Consider the following 13,046-nt stretch of genomic DNA (forward strand, 5'->3'; position numbering starts at 1 on the left):
ATGGCATGACAGCAGGCCTTCAAGGAAAAAGAGTTATGCAAAATTTTTTAAAAAAAATCTTATTTCTGTAAATTAGTTTTACCAGTCAGATTTAATCTTTCAAATTCTTGGCAGTGTTTGGTTGGATCTATGTTGATTAATAATTCACTAATGTCAGTATTAGACCCCTTGTCAAGCAAAAATAAATAATTAACAACCTTAAAGTTCAAACAGAAGTTATGTTTACTGAAGAAGTATGCTAAAATATTTAATTAATGTTAAAAGTGTTCCCCTAGCAAAAGTCCTCAGATCTGTCTAAAAGCCACAGAAGTGTGGTAAAATAGGTAATTAATGTTTAGACCCTTCCACTTGCAAAACTCATTTTAAGCCACTTTGTTTAAGAAAAATACACCAGGCTTCTTAGTTGCCATGGTTATCTCTTTAGCTGATGATTTTGTTTACTCTCTGGCCTCTTCAAATGTCCATTTGTACACATGTACATATGTGAGTTTGCATAACTTCATGTATCCATTTGCAAGAGTGCTTCCATGTGGGTCTAGGTTAATTAAAGATACATGGATATTTACTTACTGAACATGTTTAATTCCTGTCTAATCTTAACCTCTTTGCCACTAAGCATTCATGATTGATGAATGTGTCTGTTCCTAATCTTAAAATTATTTAAATAAATTAAAGATCTTCATTAGTTTTAATCTTGTCTTGTATAGATAAAAGATAACTGACTTTTTTCTTGTTTTGAGATATAGATAGTAAGACCTCCATTGATCTGGAAAAACATCCTTAAAATGGATTACTGACCCTTGACTAACTTTACAGATTTAAATACACAAAAAGCTTGTATAGTGATTCATGGTTCTTCATAGGTATCTTTCTTTGGATCGACAGGTGTTTGAATAGGGGGCTCGTGTTTATTACCATAAATTATATAAACCCAACTAGACTCTTTTATACCAAATTAGAACTTGGGATAAAAATTTGATTGTTAAATTTAAACTCATTACGAGTTATGAAATTGATAGTTTTGTTAGTTCTTCGGAAATTAGATTGATTCGGGCGATAAAGTTACAATATATAACAAAAGGTGTACTGAAAAAACTTTACGTAGATCAATAATTGATTATATATAACTTTGCACCTATATGAATATGAGAATTTTGTATAAAATGTGCATTTTGACAAAGACCTGTTGTTATTAGAAATGATTGAAAGTGAACGTTTTCTTTCTTGTTTTCAAATTTGAATTTTCAACAGTCATTGTTGATATTATTGCTGTGAAAAGATCAGAGATAATTTTTTTTTTTTTTTGTTAATTGCAAGATCTCTGGTGACTTTCACCTCAAGTTGAGTTGATTTGTAAGTCCCCATCTTGAAGAACAAGTCTCGAATCTTGCCATAACAATAAGGGAGAGACCTTTTAACTACAAAAAAGGGGGGATGGTATTGCAGGGGCGGATCCAGCCATTTAAAAAGGGGGGGTCCCTAACCCAGGATAAAGGGGGTGTTCCAACAACATGTCCTCATTCAAATGCATTGATCGTCCAAAAAAAAAAGGGGGGTTCCAACCCCTAGAACCCTACACCTGGATCCGCCACTGGGTTATAGTTTTTTTTCTGAAAAAATATTCTGTTCATGCAGTTGACTAAAAAAATTCTGAATCCAGATTTTCTTCATACCTTATAGTGTTAAATTTGAAAAAAAATCTTTGTTTGATAGAGTTGAAAAACTAAATTAAATTACTGTGTAACACAAAAAAAAAAACTATACCCCCACCACCTTTTGTGAAGTTTAATGTTTGCCCCTCTTCCCTGTGAATTTTTATTAAATTTGTTTATTTTTGTAAAGTGCATTTGATCCTAGGAAGTTACAGTAAATAAATGTACACAATGTCATTGTTTTATGACATACAATTACAATGTGTACAAAGCTGTACTTTACAGTTCAAATGAACTTTTATTTGATATTCAAGTAAAAGCATATATTAAAAATGATTAAAAGAATTTAGAAAAATGTAATTCCTTTGAAAATTTCATTATAATGCACTGTTTGTGTCAGTAACCTTAAGATATTCAATAGATCTTTTAAATTAAAATGTTCTGAATTTTTTACAAATAAATTATTTTCATTTTCTCATATAAATGGATACTTGGGTGTGTTTTAACTATATATTCTTTCAACCATCTTTTATTTGAACAATGGTGTTTGTTTTCATGATCCCAATGTATCTTATTTTGACATTTAATAAACAAATGTAAGGTTGAAATTTTCTAAATAAACAAGGTGACATTGATTTTTGCCCAGCTAAAAGTTTCAATTACTTCAGTTTGATAATTCAATTAGAATTGATCTAATTTTCTTACTCAGCCATAAATAGCTTTTCTTCTGCAACAAAGTTTCATTTTCTTTCTAATTAAACCCCAACCTTTTAATCCTTATTGTAACCTAAGTGTCAACAAAGGTCATAAGAAATAGACATGATAACATGCACTTTAAAAAAAAATTGACCTGAAAAGTTTGATTGACAAGATGTATATTTCACTTTTTGGTCATGTGCAGACTGTCGTCTGCTTGTGTTTTGGAAATGGTTCTCCTGTCCAAAATAAGGAATGTGGAATGTATCCAGTGTTTGAAGTAAATCAAAAGATTTTTCCATCAAAAAACAATGATTGGGAAGCAATTAACAGAGATTTGTGGGTATGTGTGTATAAAAGATGTTGAATAAATACAGATAGTGATATCATGCCAAGATAAAACCTGACTGGGTATCAGGTTTCTGAAGAAAATCAACATGGGGTCATGACAGAAACAATTTTCTGATAAATGCAGAAGATGCCATTATTTCAGAGGTTGGTTATGATGAAGTGACTTCATCATTTATATGCAAATTGCTGCAATTTTGACTTGATAAAATTATTTTGACATTTAGCTACATCACAAAAACCCATTTAATTAGCATACTAATCATAAAATTTGGCTTTAATGTATCTAAATTATATCTGAGAACTTCTGGTATACCCTATTAGTCAGATTTTACTTATCTACACCCCCTTTCATTGGACGTGGTACTATCATATGACCCAAGGAAGAGCAAAATGGTTAATTTAAACCAGATGCTATTCTGAACCTTGGTATATGTGGAAGTTTCAAAATTTTGACGTATGTGAAGTTTTAGACGAAATGAATATGAATCAAATGATGTGGACTGGAGCTCCCATAGGCGCTAAACCTTTGGTAATATTTTTCATTATTATTTACATTATATTTAGATGTATGTAAGTTATTGAATGTGTAGTTTTAAAGCTGTTTATGACACGTGTTACACAAATACACAAAAACATTCCAGCAAGATGGAAGCAGATGTCAGAAGTTTGAACTAACAAAAGATTTGTAAAGATTTTTTTTTAAAGAGATTTTACTTATTTGTAATTCAATTTAATGGTTCATATTTTGTTCTGTAGAGTTATGACTTGTCTTGAAGTTGAGAGTTCTGTTTTTGAGGGCCTCTTTTTTGCGCATTAAATAATTCAACTTCTGTGGGTTTTCTTGCACTTGTAATCATATTCTAGAAATGAAATGTTGTAAAATTTACACTGCCCATTCAAGTATCTGTAAGTTAGAAAATAATACTTCAGAGGTTTTAGGATAAGTAATGATATCTTTTATGTACATTGAAAATCAATTTGTAAGACTTCATTCTGTGTTGGAACCAGACATATTGACGCTTCATAGCCAAATGGGAATGCTGTGTTTTGTTTTGAGGATAGTATTTTTGCAGTTTGGCAAAAACAAATAAAGATAAAGATGGTCACGTACTTCTGTAATTTGCATTGTTTCGGCTAATGAAATTTTCACAGTTACTCTAACATCTATATATTAAATTTAGAAAACTGTTAACAAGGTCTTATTAAGCACCCAAAAACATTCAGTCCACATAATCTCAAATAATTTTTTTAGTTGAAAAAAAAGAATGAAATATTGTACTCGAAATATTTTGTACCGAAACTGAACACTTATCAGTCGCTTCGAAAAAATTTAACTTAAAAAACAGGTGACATACATCATGTGTGATGTTTATAATCTGAAATCTCACCAGATTTCTGATGAAGGTTGTCATGGCAACCAGAAAATCAGGAGTGTTTAAGATCAATGGAATAGATAGGAATGATGGCAGGCTTGATAAACATGTACATGGCTTTATTATCTCAATCATCGCAGAAGAAGATTCCTCTGCCAAATACATACTGCACTGCCACTTCCAGAATTCAGGTTTGTAATCTGATTCTACGTCACAAATTTATAAATAGAAAAATTAACGTTTTTTGTTTGTTTACAAAAAATGAGGATAACGGAATTGAAGAAATGTGAATAATAATAAGTTTTTGACATTTAAAAGCTTAATCTTATTATGACACGGGGAAATGTCAATTGTCTTGCAACATGGACAGAAAACATGTACCCCCATGACAAAAATGTTCAATTTGCAAATAATAAAAGTTACGATAATCCTAAGTATTAATTTTTAAAATGAGTTTTCTAGACATACACAGCCTTTCATGAATTCCATTCCATCAAGGATACAAATTTACATTATGAAAGAAAACAAAAAAAAACCAATATCATGTATGATACATGATCGCATGGGTTCATGGTTAAGGTCATGAACAATTATAACTTTTTATAAATTCCATGATGTATTTGGAGGCTTAAATAAACTAGTTTTAGTACTTAACAGATGTACCTGTCTGGGACTCACAATTTCATAATCAGTGCCAATTTGATTCACTAGATGCTAATTTGAAACACAAGTGATGCTCAAGACCAAATATTTCATATCCACTTCTTAAAAATAAAGAACACTTGGACGCACTTTGAAGAGCTGAAATAACTGAAAAGAAAAAATTGTACTATTTTGTCAAACCCAGATATTTATTTATTTATTGTCTAATATTGGCTGATATACAACCTTGGAATGTCATTTATTTTTACCTGCAATATTATGGGAGAGGGTACATACCGTTTGGGCTAATGTTTCAGCACTGTAAGTTCACCATGTTTCAATTTTTCATAAAAATTCTTTAAGTTATGTAAACAGTTCTAAGGCGATCATAAGCAGAGGCTTTGACTTTCAATTTGTAATGAAATCATTAGACATTAATGCATTTAAAGAAAAAAAAAGCTATTTTGGCATGACTTCATTAATAGAGAACATATGTGTAAGTGTCAAAAATTATTTTGGACAAGGATTATAACATCCTGGGTATTAAAATATCATTTTCATCTATAGGATTGTACATGTACTTATGACATAACATTTATTAATCTATTCATCAAGTGATGATTTACTTTTGAGTCATTTTACTGAATACGCTCTTCACACTTTTCAAATAAATGAATTAGGCATGTAGGTTTGAAATACATTTTATTTAGGGGCTATTGTTAGACCCAAATTTCTCTTTTCCTTTACCATGTTTACTGTTGTCATAAATGCGAAGAAAGTTGTTCTGAAGATAGAAAAACAAGAGTTTAAGCCTAAACATTATATTACTTTAAAAAAAAAAATGCACAAAAAATGCTCTTGTAAAGTTAAGCTGACAACTTGTGTGTAGTTATGATTGAGGCCGTCTCCAGCTTGCTTGTTTTGATGCCCTTCAAAGATTAAGTTATAAATAGTTTTTCTGGCTTACTAGTTTATGACTTTCTAAGAATTCATGTCCAAGAAAGAGCTTTTTCAGTGTCCAACTGAGCTAGAATCTCAGTTGAAGGCTTCTGTTGGATTTATGTCTCAGAGAGAGCTTTCTTTATTGAATGTCAATGGCCCTGATACCCTCTTTTGCTCTGATGCAGCTAAAGCAATCAATTTCTCAGGGAGATACTTCTTCATTGGCTGTTAAGCTCAGGCCCTGATATACCCTTTGTTTGCCCTGGTGCAGCTAAAGCAATCACAATAAATCATTGACTGTCAACAACTTGAGTATGATTTTGACTTTAAATGAGAGTATATCCCATAAAGATATATGCAACTGAAAGTTACAGTGTAGTAAATAAGTTAAAGCGACAGGTAAAGATTAGGTTTATAAAATTTCTGTGTAGTCCATGTCAGAGTTAATAGTACATGTATCATCTACATACCACATTACATGATATATACTCTTATAAATAGATTAACCAATTGCAGACATGTGGAGTGTTGCATAATGTGCCTTAGTAATTTCTCTGTTTATGTGGGAAGTTTATTCTTTTTAGTTAAAAAAAGGTATTGGTACTAATATCTGTGAATTTAGATCCTGGGGAGGACTGTTGTTGCCATTCCTGATTTTGTTTAAATTCTAGATGGATTTAAAATAAAAGGGGGGACAACTTAATTGTGATGAAGCTGATTCAAAGTGCACTCCATCCTAGAATTTGAAATAAACTCTTTACTTTGATCATTCATTAAAAAAGTCCATAAATAAAACAATGACAACATGCAGTCTAGGACCTAACATATATGTCAACGTATAGTCTACCATGAAAGTAATATTTGAATATTACTTCCATGAGTCTACCAAGCCACATTCATGTATTCTTGAATTACCATATTTCTGTAAAACTTGCATTTACCATTAAAAAAATTACGGTTTTATTATTGAGAGCAAAAAAAAAGAGAAATAAGCATCATTTGTCATGTTATACATGATATACTCTGGTTACTCATAGACCAACTATGTAAAGTTTCATTTTTTTTCCTGATAAATATGATTAGTAGGACTAACCTTCAAGCAAAGATAACTATGTCTTTTTTGTCATGCATTGATATTACACATCTATATACAAAGCAAATAAGTGGGTCTGACTTCCTTATTTTTGTTCAAATATCGATAAGCTGCCGTCAGCTTAAGGCAGAATGTTTGCATTTTCTTCAAACAAATAAAAAATTTAGCCACATTCTACATGCATAATTAAGTAATAAAACTAAAATATTATAATCAGATACATATTTATGTGGCAATTTAATTTTTATATCATCATTTTATCAATAAATTTCCATTATTTAACTGGCTCAAAATTTTATTCAACAGAGATATGATTTCCATGGAAACAAACTCCCATTAGATTAAGTGCTGATGACAAGTACCAAAATAGATTTTAAGTAAAATGAACAAAACAGTAATTGTATTAAGTGGTAAAGTGTGATATAGGGTGTGAAAAATCTGTGTATGTTTGTGTATATTGAGTGCTGTCACATGTAGTCGATGTGTATACATTATTTATTAAGGGGTAAAGCCTTCCTGTCAAATCTGTTTGATTTTGATGTGTAACTGTGTCAGGCAATTGCTGATGAGTTGAACTGTTGGGAGTGTGTTTATTGACATTGTTTATTAGAACCCCCTGGGGTGTGAATGTTTTTTTGTTTATATCTGTGGATTATGAAATTAAGAGAGGAAGTCCATGTCATCTTTATTTATTGACTTTCATCAGCTCTTTTTCTGGTCAGCAGCAATCAGTTTGCAAAGATTTTGATTGGTCAATACTCAGCATCTTTTCAGTGATTTCTTAAAAGTAGGAGAAAAACAGAAATTTTAACAGATAGTTTTGAAGACACACATTAAAATGGTTCTAGGAAGTACAGCATTGATTACCAATCCAATTCACATTAAACAGGTTTGTGTCTTTTGATTGATGATTGATTGTTTAATTGTCGATGGAATTAGTAATTTATCAAACATTGTTGTAAATTAAATGCGTAATTGATGTACTTCATTTTCTGTAAGTAATTCAAATAGGAACATTCCTCCATTCAGAATAGATAATTTTATGTTTTGTTGATGTTAAATAATTTGAATTATCTAAAGGGGATTTTTATTTAAATTTAGAAAATATTTGACTTTTCTTAGGGAAAATCTGGGAATATTTCACTTTTAAAATTTTAAATAAATGGAAAATGTTAGAATTTGTTTTGTTTTTTAACGTTGATTAATTATAATGTATTAGTATCAACATGGGACAACATCTAAGATCAAAATTCTATTAGATATAGCAGAGACAAATAATAATTGTATTATATGTCTCTGGATATAGTTATTGCACCTTAAATAAATCATCACAATTTTCAGGGGAAAATTATTACAAACTTATGCCTCTTGTGGAAGAAGTGGACTTGAGTCACTCAAATTCATTGGGTTTCCATTGTTCTTCTCATATGGCCTGAGTATTTACATGTAGATACTTGATGTTTTATCATTATTTAATAGTTTCTGATAGTCTGTGACTTTCCACATATAATGGTAGAAATTCTATTCAAAATTCCACACAACTCAAGATAATAAGTAAGGTTTTGAAAAGTGTTTTATTTATGGAATTATTTTAATGATGTTAATTGTGAGACATCAGATGCACGAAGAAGTGCATCTTAATATTTATTTTTACTTGTTATTTTAATAAATTATTTCCATAGACTATTCATATTGTTTGGTAATCAGTCAATTTTCTTAATCTTCAAGTTCATTATTTATTTATCACAGATTTTGTATACAAACTGTGGCAAATAAAATATAACCTAATTGATCCTGTTATTAAGTTAATATTTCCTGAACAAAAGTGATAAAAACAAACCATTCTATACAAATCAATAAACAATTAGTTAATTACACACTTATATCACATACAAATCAAAGATTTATGATCTTCAACAACCAATAGTGTATATATATGTAAATCAATGACTAAAAGCTATAAAATCATTTCCTTTTGTGTAATTGTCTAGTCAGGCCAGATGGGGACTCCAGGGGGTTTGCATTTTCATTTATTGGCCCCTATTCAAATAAACTGGATTTTCTCTAATTGTTCAATATTTAAATTATAGATTTATGTACATGATATTGAATGAAAGAAAACATATTCACAATTCTCAAATGTTCATCTGTTTTCATGGTTATTCCATTTTGTTCTTTCTCTTTGTTACAGGGTAATTATATGTGTCTGTTATCTCTTCTCTCTCTCTTTGTTGTGTAATACAAAACATGATGCCATTGATTATTTTTAGCCTAAAACACAAAATAACTATAATTTGCTTCTTTCTTCACTAATAGTATTTATACATCTTTATTTTCTTTTCAAAGTGACAAAATAATCATTTAAATTTACATTCTGTTAATCATTTTGCTATTGAAAAATGAAACCGAAATTTATATACATATATTTTTAATTAAAAAAACCTAATAAATTGATAGCTCATTTAATACACTAATAATGGACAACAGATGTTTCCTGTATATACATTATCTCTGTATTAATTTACATAACTGATAAGGTGTACTACATGAGAGTATTATATCATATATTATCAGATACTTTTCAAAAGGTAAAAATAGAAGATACTTAATTTCAATAAGTAGGGCATAACTTAAAAAAAATACATTTGAAGTTTGTGATACAAAGCATTGCTCAATATTTACAAGGATTTGTATAGTAAGACAATACAATACTATACAGATCCTTGATATTTATAAATTTAATTTGATATGCCTCCTATTTGAGAAATATTAGGTCATAAGACTTATAACTTAAAAAAAATACATTTGAAATATTTGATACAAAACATTGCTTAGTTAATATTTTAAAAATTAATTTGATGAGTATCCTATTTGAGACACAAGAGCATAACTTTAAAAAAAAATAGGGGCCTTGGTGGCCATTGGTCTAAGTAGTTACTAGCCAGTCAACACTGAGGTTGTGCGTTCGAACCACGCTCGTGCAGGTGCACTGACTCCAATGCTATTATTGACTAGGATTGTCAGTTGTCCTATAGAAGGTCAGTGGTTTTATCCAGGCACTCCGGCTTCCTCCATCAATAAAAACTGGCCGCCACAAAATAGCCTATATGCAGTGCCTAAAAGTGGCTTCAAACACCATAAATAAAAAATAATAGAATTTAAAAAATACATTTGAAGTTTGTGATACAAAACATGGCTCAATATTTATAAATTTAAATTTGATGTGCCTCCCTGGCATCTGTTGTATGTACATTGTATTAAAAATTGGCTTAACAGATGTTCTGTCACATTGAACTAGAAGCATTGTTCATAAATATTGAACCCTAATTTGATTCTGTTTCTAGCTCTAATGTACAAACTGCCCTGGGAATTTATGATACTTGAATTATTATTGAAGTATCTGGGAAAGCCATATTAGAATGAAACCTGATTAGTGATTAGATAATAGTGATTATAATTCATTGTGTATCATCTTGTTGTAAAAATTGTAAATGTTAAAACAGAATTATGTAATTAAACCAATTAAGAATTTAAATGATGCAACCATATGTCTATGTGAAATGCAAAAAGAGAAATAGAGTTGTCATTATTCATTAAAAGTCCATTTCTCTTTGTCACAACATAATGAAAAGGTCAAAAATGGCCAAGTTGGCAATTTATATCATCCAAAACCCAAGAGTTATGAGAATGCAATTATTGAAATTGGAAAAGCCTTGATCAGACTCATAAACTGACCTATACTACTAGGTTTAGGGAATTCTGATGGAAATTGTGTCTAATTCTGTTTAATCTTCAGGGAGTGTTCATATTAGCAAAGTTACAATATCTGGATAATATTGAGCTGGGCAGCTATCAAATGGTAGCTATTACATAGCTTTGTTAAATGTTAATTTTGTAATGAATATATTCTGTGAATGAGGGCTACCAGCAGAAATTTAATATCACTAGTGCAATTGGCAAATTGTTTTAACAAAACAAAAACAGTACATTTTAACAATAGATGATTGTGTAGTGAAAAATAATTTTTGACAACTGCGACTTTGATTTACATATGAATTGTGCATATTCTCCGCTAACCATGATGGTAAATATATATATATTTGTATCTAGATTGCCTGTGGGTAATTTTGTTTGAATGTTTTTTCTGTGTATACATAGGAAGTGTGTGTTATATATGTAGTTGGATTTTGTTTTTAGCTTATCCTTTTATTCAGGAAGTGTGTTTTATATGAACCAGGGAAAACAGGAAACTGTCATTAAATACACACTACATTTCAAGTCTTATCTATATTAAAGTGTGAGAGATAGTTCAACATTTTATATTTCAAGTTTTGATGTGAAAAATATATTTAATTATTCATGTAAGTACATTGACTTAAATTTAAAAGTGAGGACATTTTTGTTGTTACAAATAAATCTCTACTTTTTATTCGTAATTTTTAGACTAAAAGGTTATATTTTTTAAAACTGATGGTTTTAAACTACCATTTTGTTATATTCTGTAATTTTCTCTTTGCAGCACATGGTGCAGGGTCAAATGCCACCAACATACCAGTTTGCTGCTCAACCAGGGCTTACACAAGTAAGCCTTGCCCAAGCTGGTCTAACACAAGCCGGACTAACACAAGCTGGTCTAACACAAGCAGGTCTAACACAAGCAGGCCTAACCCAAGCTGGCCTACATGTAGCTCAAGCCGGACTTACCCAAGCTGGACTTGCCCAAGCTGGTCTTGCCCAGGCAGGTTTAACCCAACCTGGCCTGACAGAAGCAGGTTTACAGGATTATCAACAAGTAGTGGTTAGTCAGGGTACCATGCCAGTGGCTTCATCGGAAGGCACATCACCTTTAAAAACAGAACAATCAACATTTACCACGACTGCCGTCACTCCCAATGGTGGGATTGAACAGCAGACGGTAAGAGCCAGGTCGATAAATGTACGTTAAATACTTAATTTTCTTAGCATGAAGAGTGCTGAAGATTTGCGGTGATGGTAGCAGCAACTTAACCCAAGCACATAGGTTTTTGCATGTTTATTATATTATTAACTAGGAGAAGTTTTGCAGTTAACACAGAAAAGGCTTACATGGTCAAGTTTTCCAAAGGTGTATGAATCGTCATTCAAATACCAAATTTGTTAAAAAAAAAAGAAGTGAAAATTAAATTTGACTTTTATAATGTACCGGTATTGAAAGTTTGTAACATCACTGTCATGTGGACTGGTTCACCTGGAAAATTTGATCATGTGTCATCAGTGCCAAAATATAACAAACTGAAATACAGAAATTGACAATGGTGTTGATTGACCTAAGAATTAATGTCAACATGCTGGCATTAATTGGTTTTATAAAACTTTGTTTTTAATTTCATACCAGGCTATGCATTTTGGCTTTAATTTTAGTTTGTGTTTGCATTGGGTCTTTTAGAAATTGATTTTTTGAAAAAATTACTAGTAACATGCAACAATTTAAAGTTTGATTTGCATTGATTTGGAAATACAAAGTCTATAAATGGCTTTATGCTTCAAAGATTAGCACATTTATTTTAATAAGTAATTGCAAACTGTATCAGTCTCTTGATTGCCTTCTCCCTCTTTTCACCTTATTTAAATAATTTACGAATTCGTGTAGCTATTCCCTTCTGAGCATGTATTTTCTATTACGAAATATTGCTGAGTAATTTTTACTGGAAACTGAACAAAAGCTTCTCTCATGATAGAATTTGTTTTGGATTGAGAGTATGTAAATGATATTTAATTTGATCAACTTTTAAAGGATAGAGGGGCGATAACTCCTGCTTAATGAGTGAAAAGAGGAAATTATAAAAATCTATTTACAATATACCAAAATTTGGTAAAGAACAATTTTAACTTTTGAAGAATGTAACAAAAACAGTCAAATCTATTTAAGAATGAATGTTAAATTGATACAGTTTGTAAATTATGTGTGTGAAAAAAATATATAGAATGTTTTGTTTGTTGTGTGTGGACTTTCTAATCAGACTGACAGCTGAATCCATTTATGGATAATAACCTTCACCCTTTTCCCATAGTCTCATTACAATCTATCATCTAACACAAAAAAGAAACGTTTTATAAAACCTCCTGTGAGTCATGTAACACTTGATCTTTTTTTGTCGTTTAGCCCATCTGTTTGTGTTAAGAAGCTTGGTCAATTGTATCATGTGTATTAGGAAAATCTCAAGAGGCCAGAGGAAGTCTCATGATGTTGCTTTTAGTGTAGGATTCATTAGCAAGCATTAAGTGGTAATGCAATCGTGTGCAGTGCACGGAATTAGA

At 30.7% G+C, this 13,046-nt stretch overlaps 1 protein-coding gene across 50 annotated transcripts in view; it reads left to right on the top strand.

The window, feature by feature from the left end:
* LOC139488632 (RNA binding protein fox-1 homolog 2-like) overlaps positions 1-13,046 on the top strand; it is a 44,306-nt gene that overhangs the window by 13,094 nt on the left and 18,166 nt on the right. For 12 of the 50 annotated variants that reach the window (XM_071274365.1, XM_071274414.1, XM_071274371.1 and 9 more), the window contains one exon: positions 11,269-11,685. In XM_071274365.1, the coding sequence (XP_071130466.1) occupies positions 11,269-11,685 (417 nt within the window). Of the gene's footprint in view, positions 1-2,508; positions 2,692-3,052; positions 3,229-4,146; positions 4,264-6,753; positions 7,639-10,645; positions 10,834-10,938; positions 11,111-11,268; positions 11,686-13,046 lie in introns of those variants that run through there. The other 38 variants (XM_071274375.1, XM_071274376.1, XM_071274370.1 and 35 more) reach the window with 23 other exon arrangements.

The sequence above is a fragment of the Mytilus edulis genome, chromosome 9 (assembly GCF_963676685.1).
Source record: "Mytilus edulis chromosome 9, xbMytEdul2.2, whole genome shotgun sequence".
NCBI lineage: Eukaryota > Metazoa > Mollusca > Bivalvia > Mytilida > Mytilidae > Mytilus > Mytilus edulis.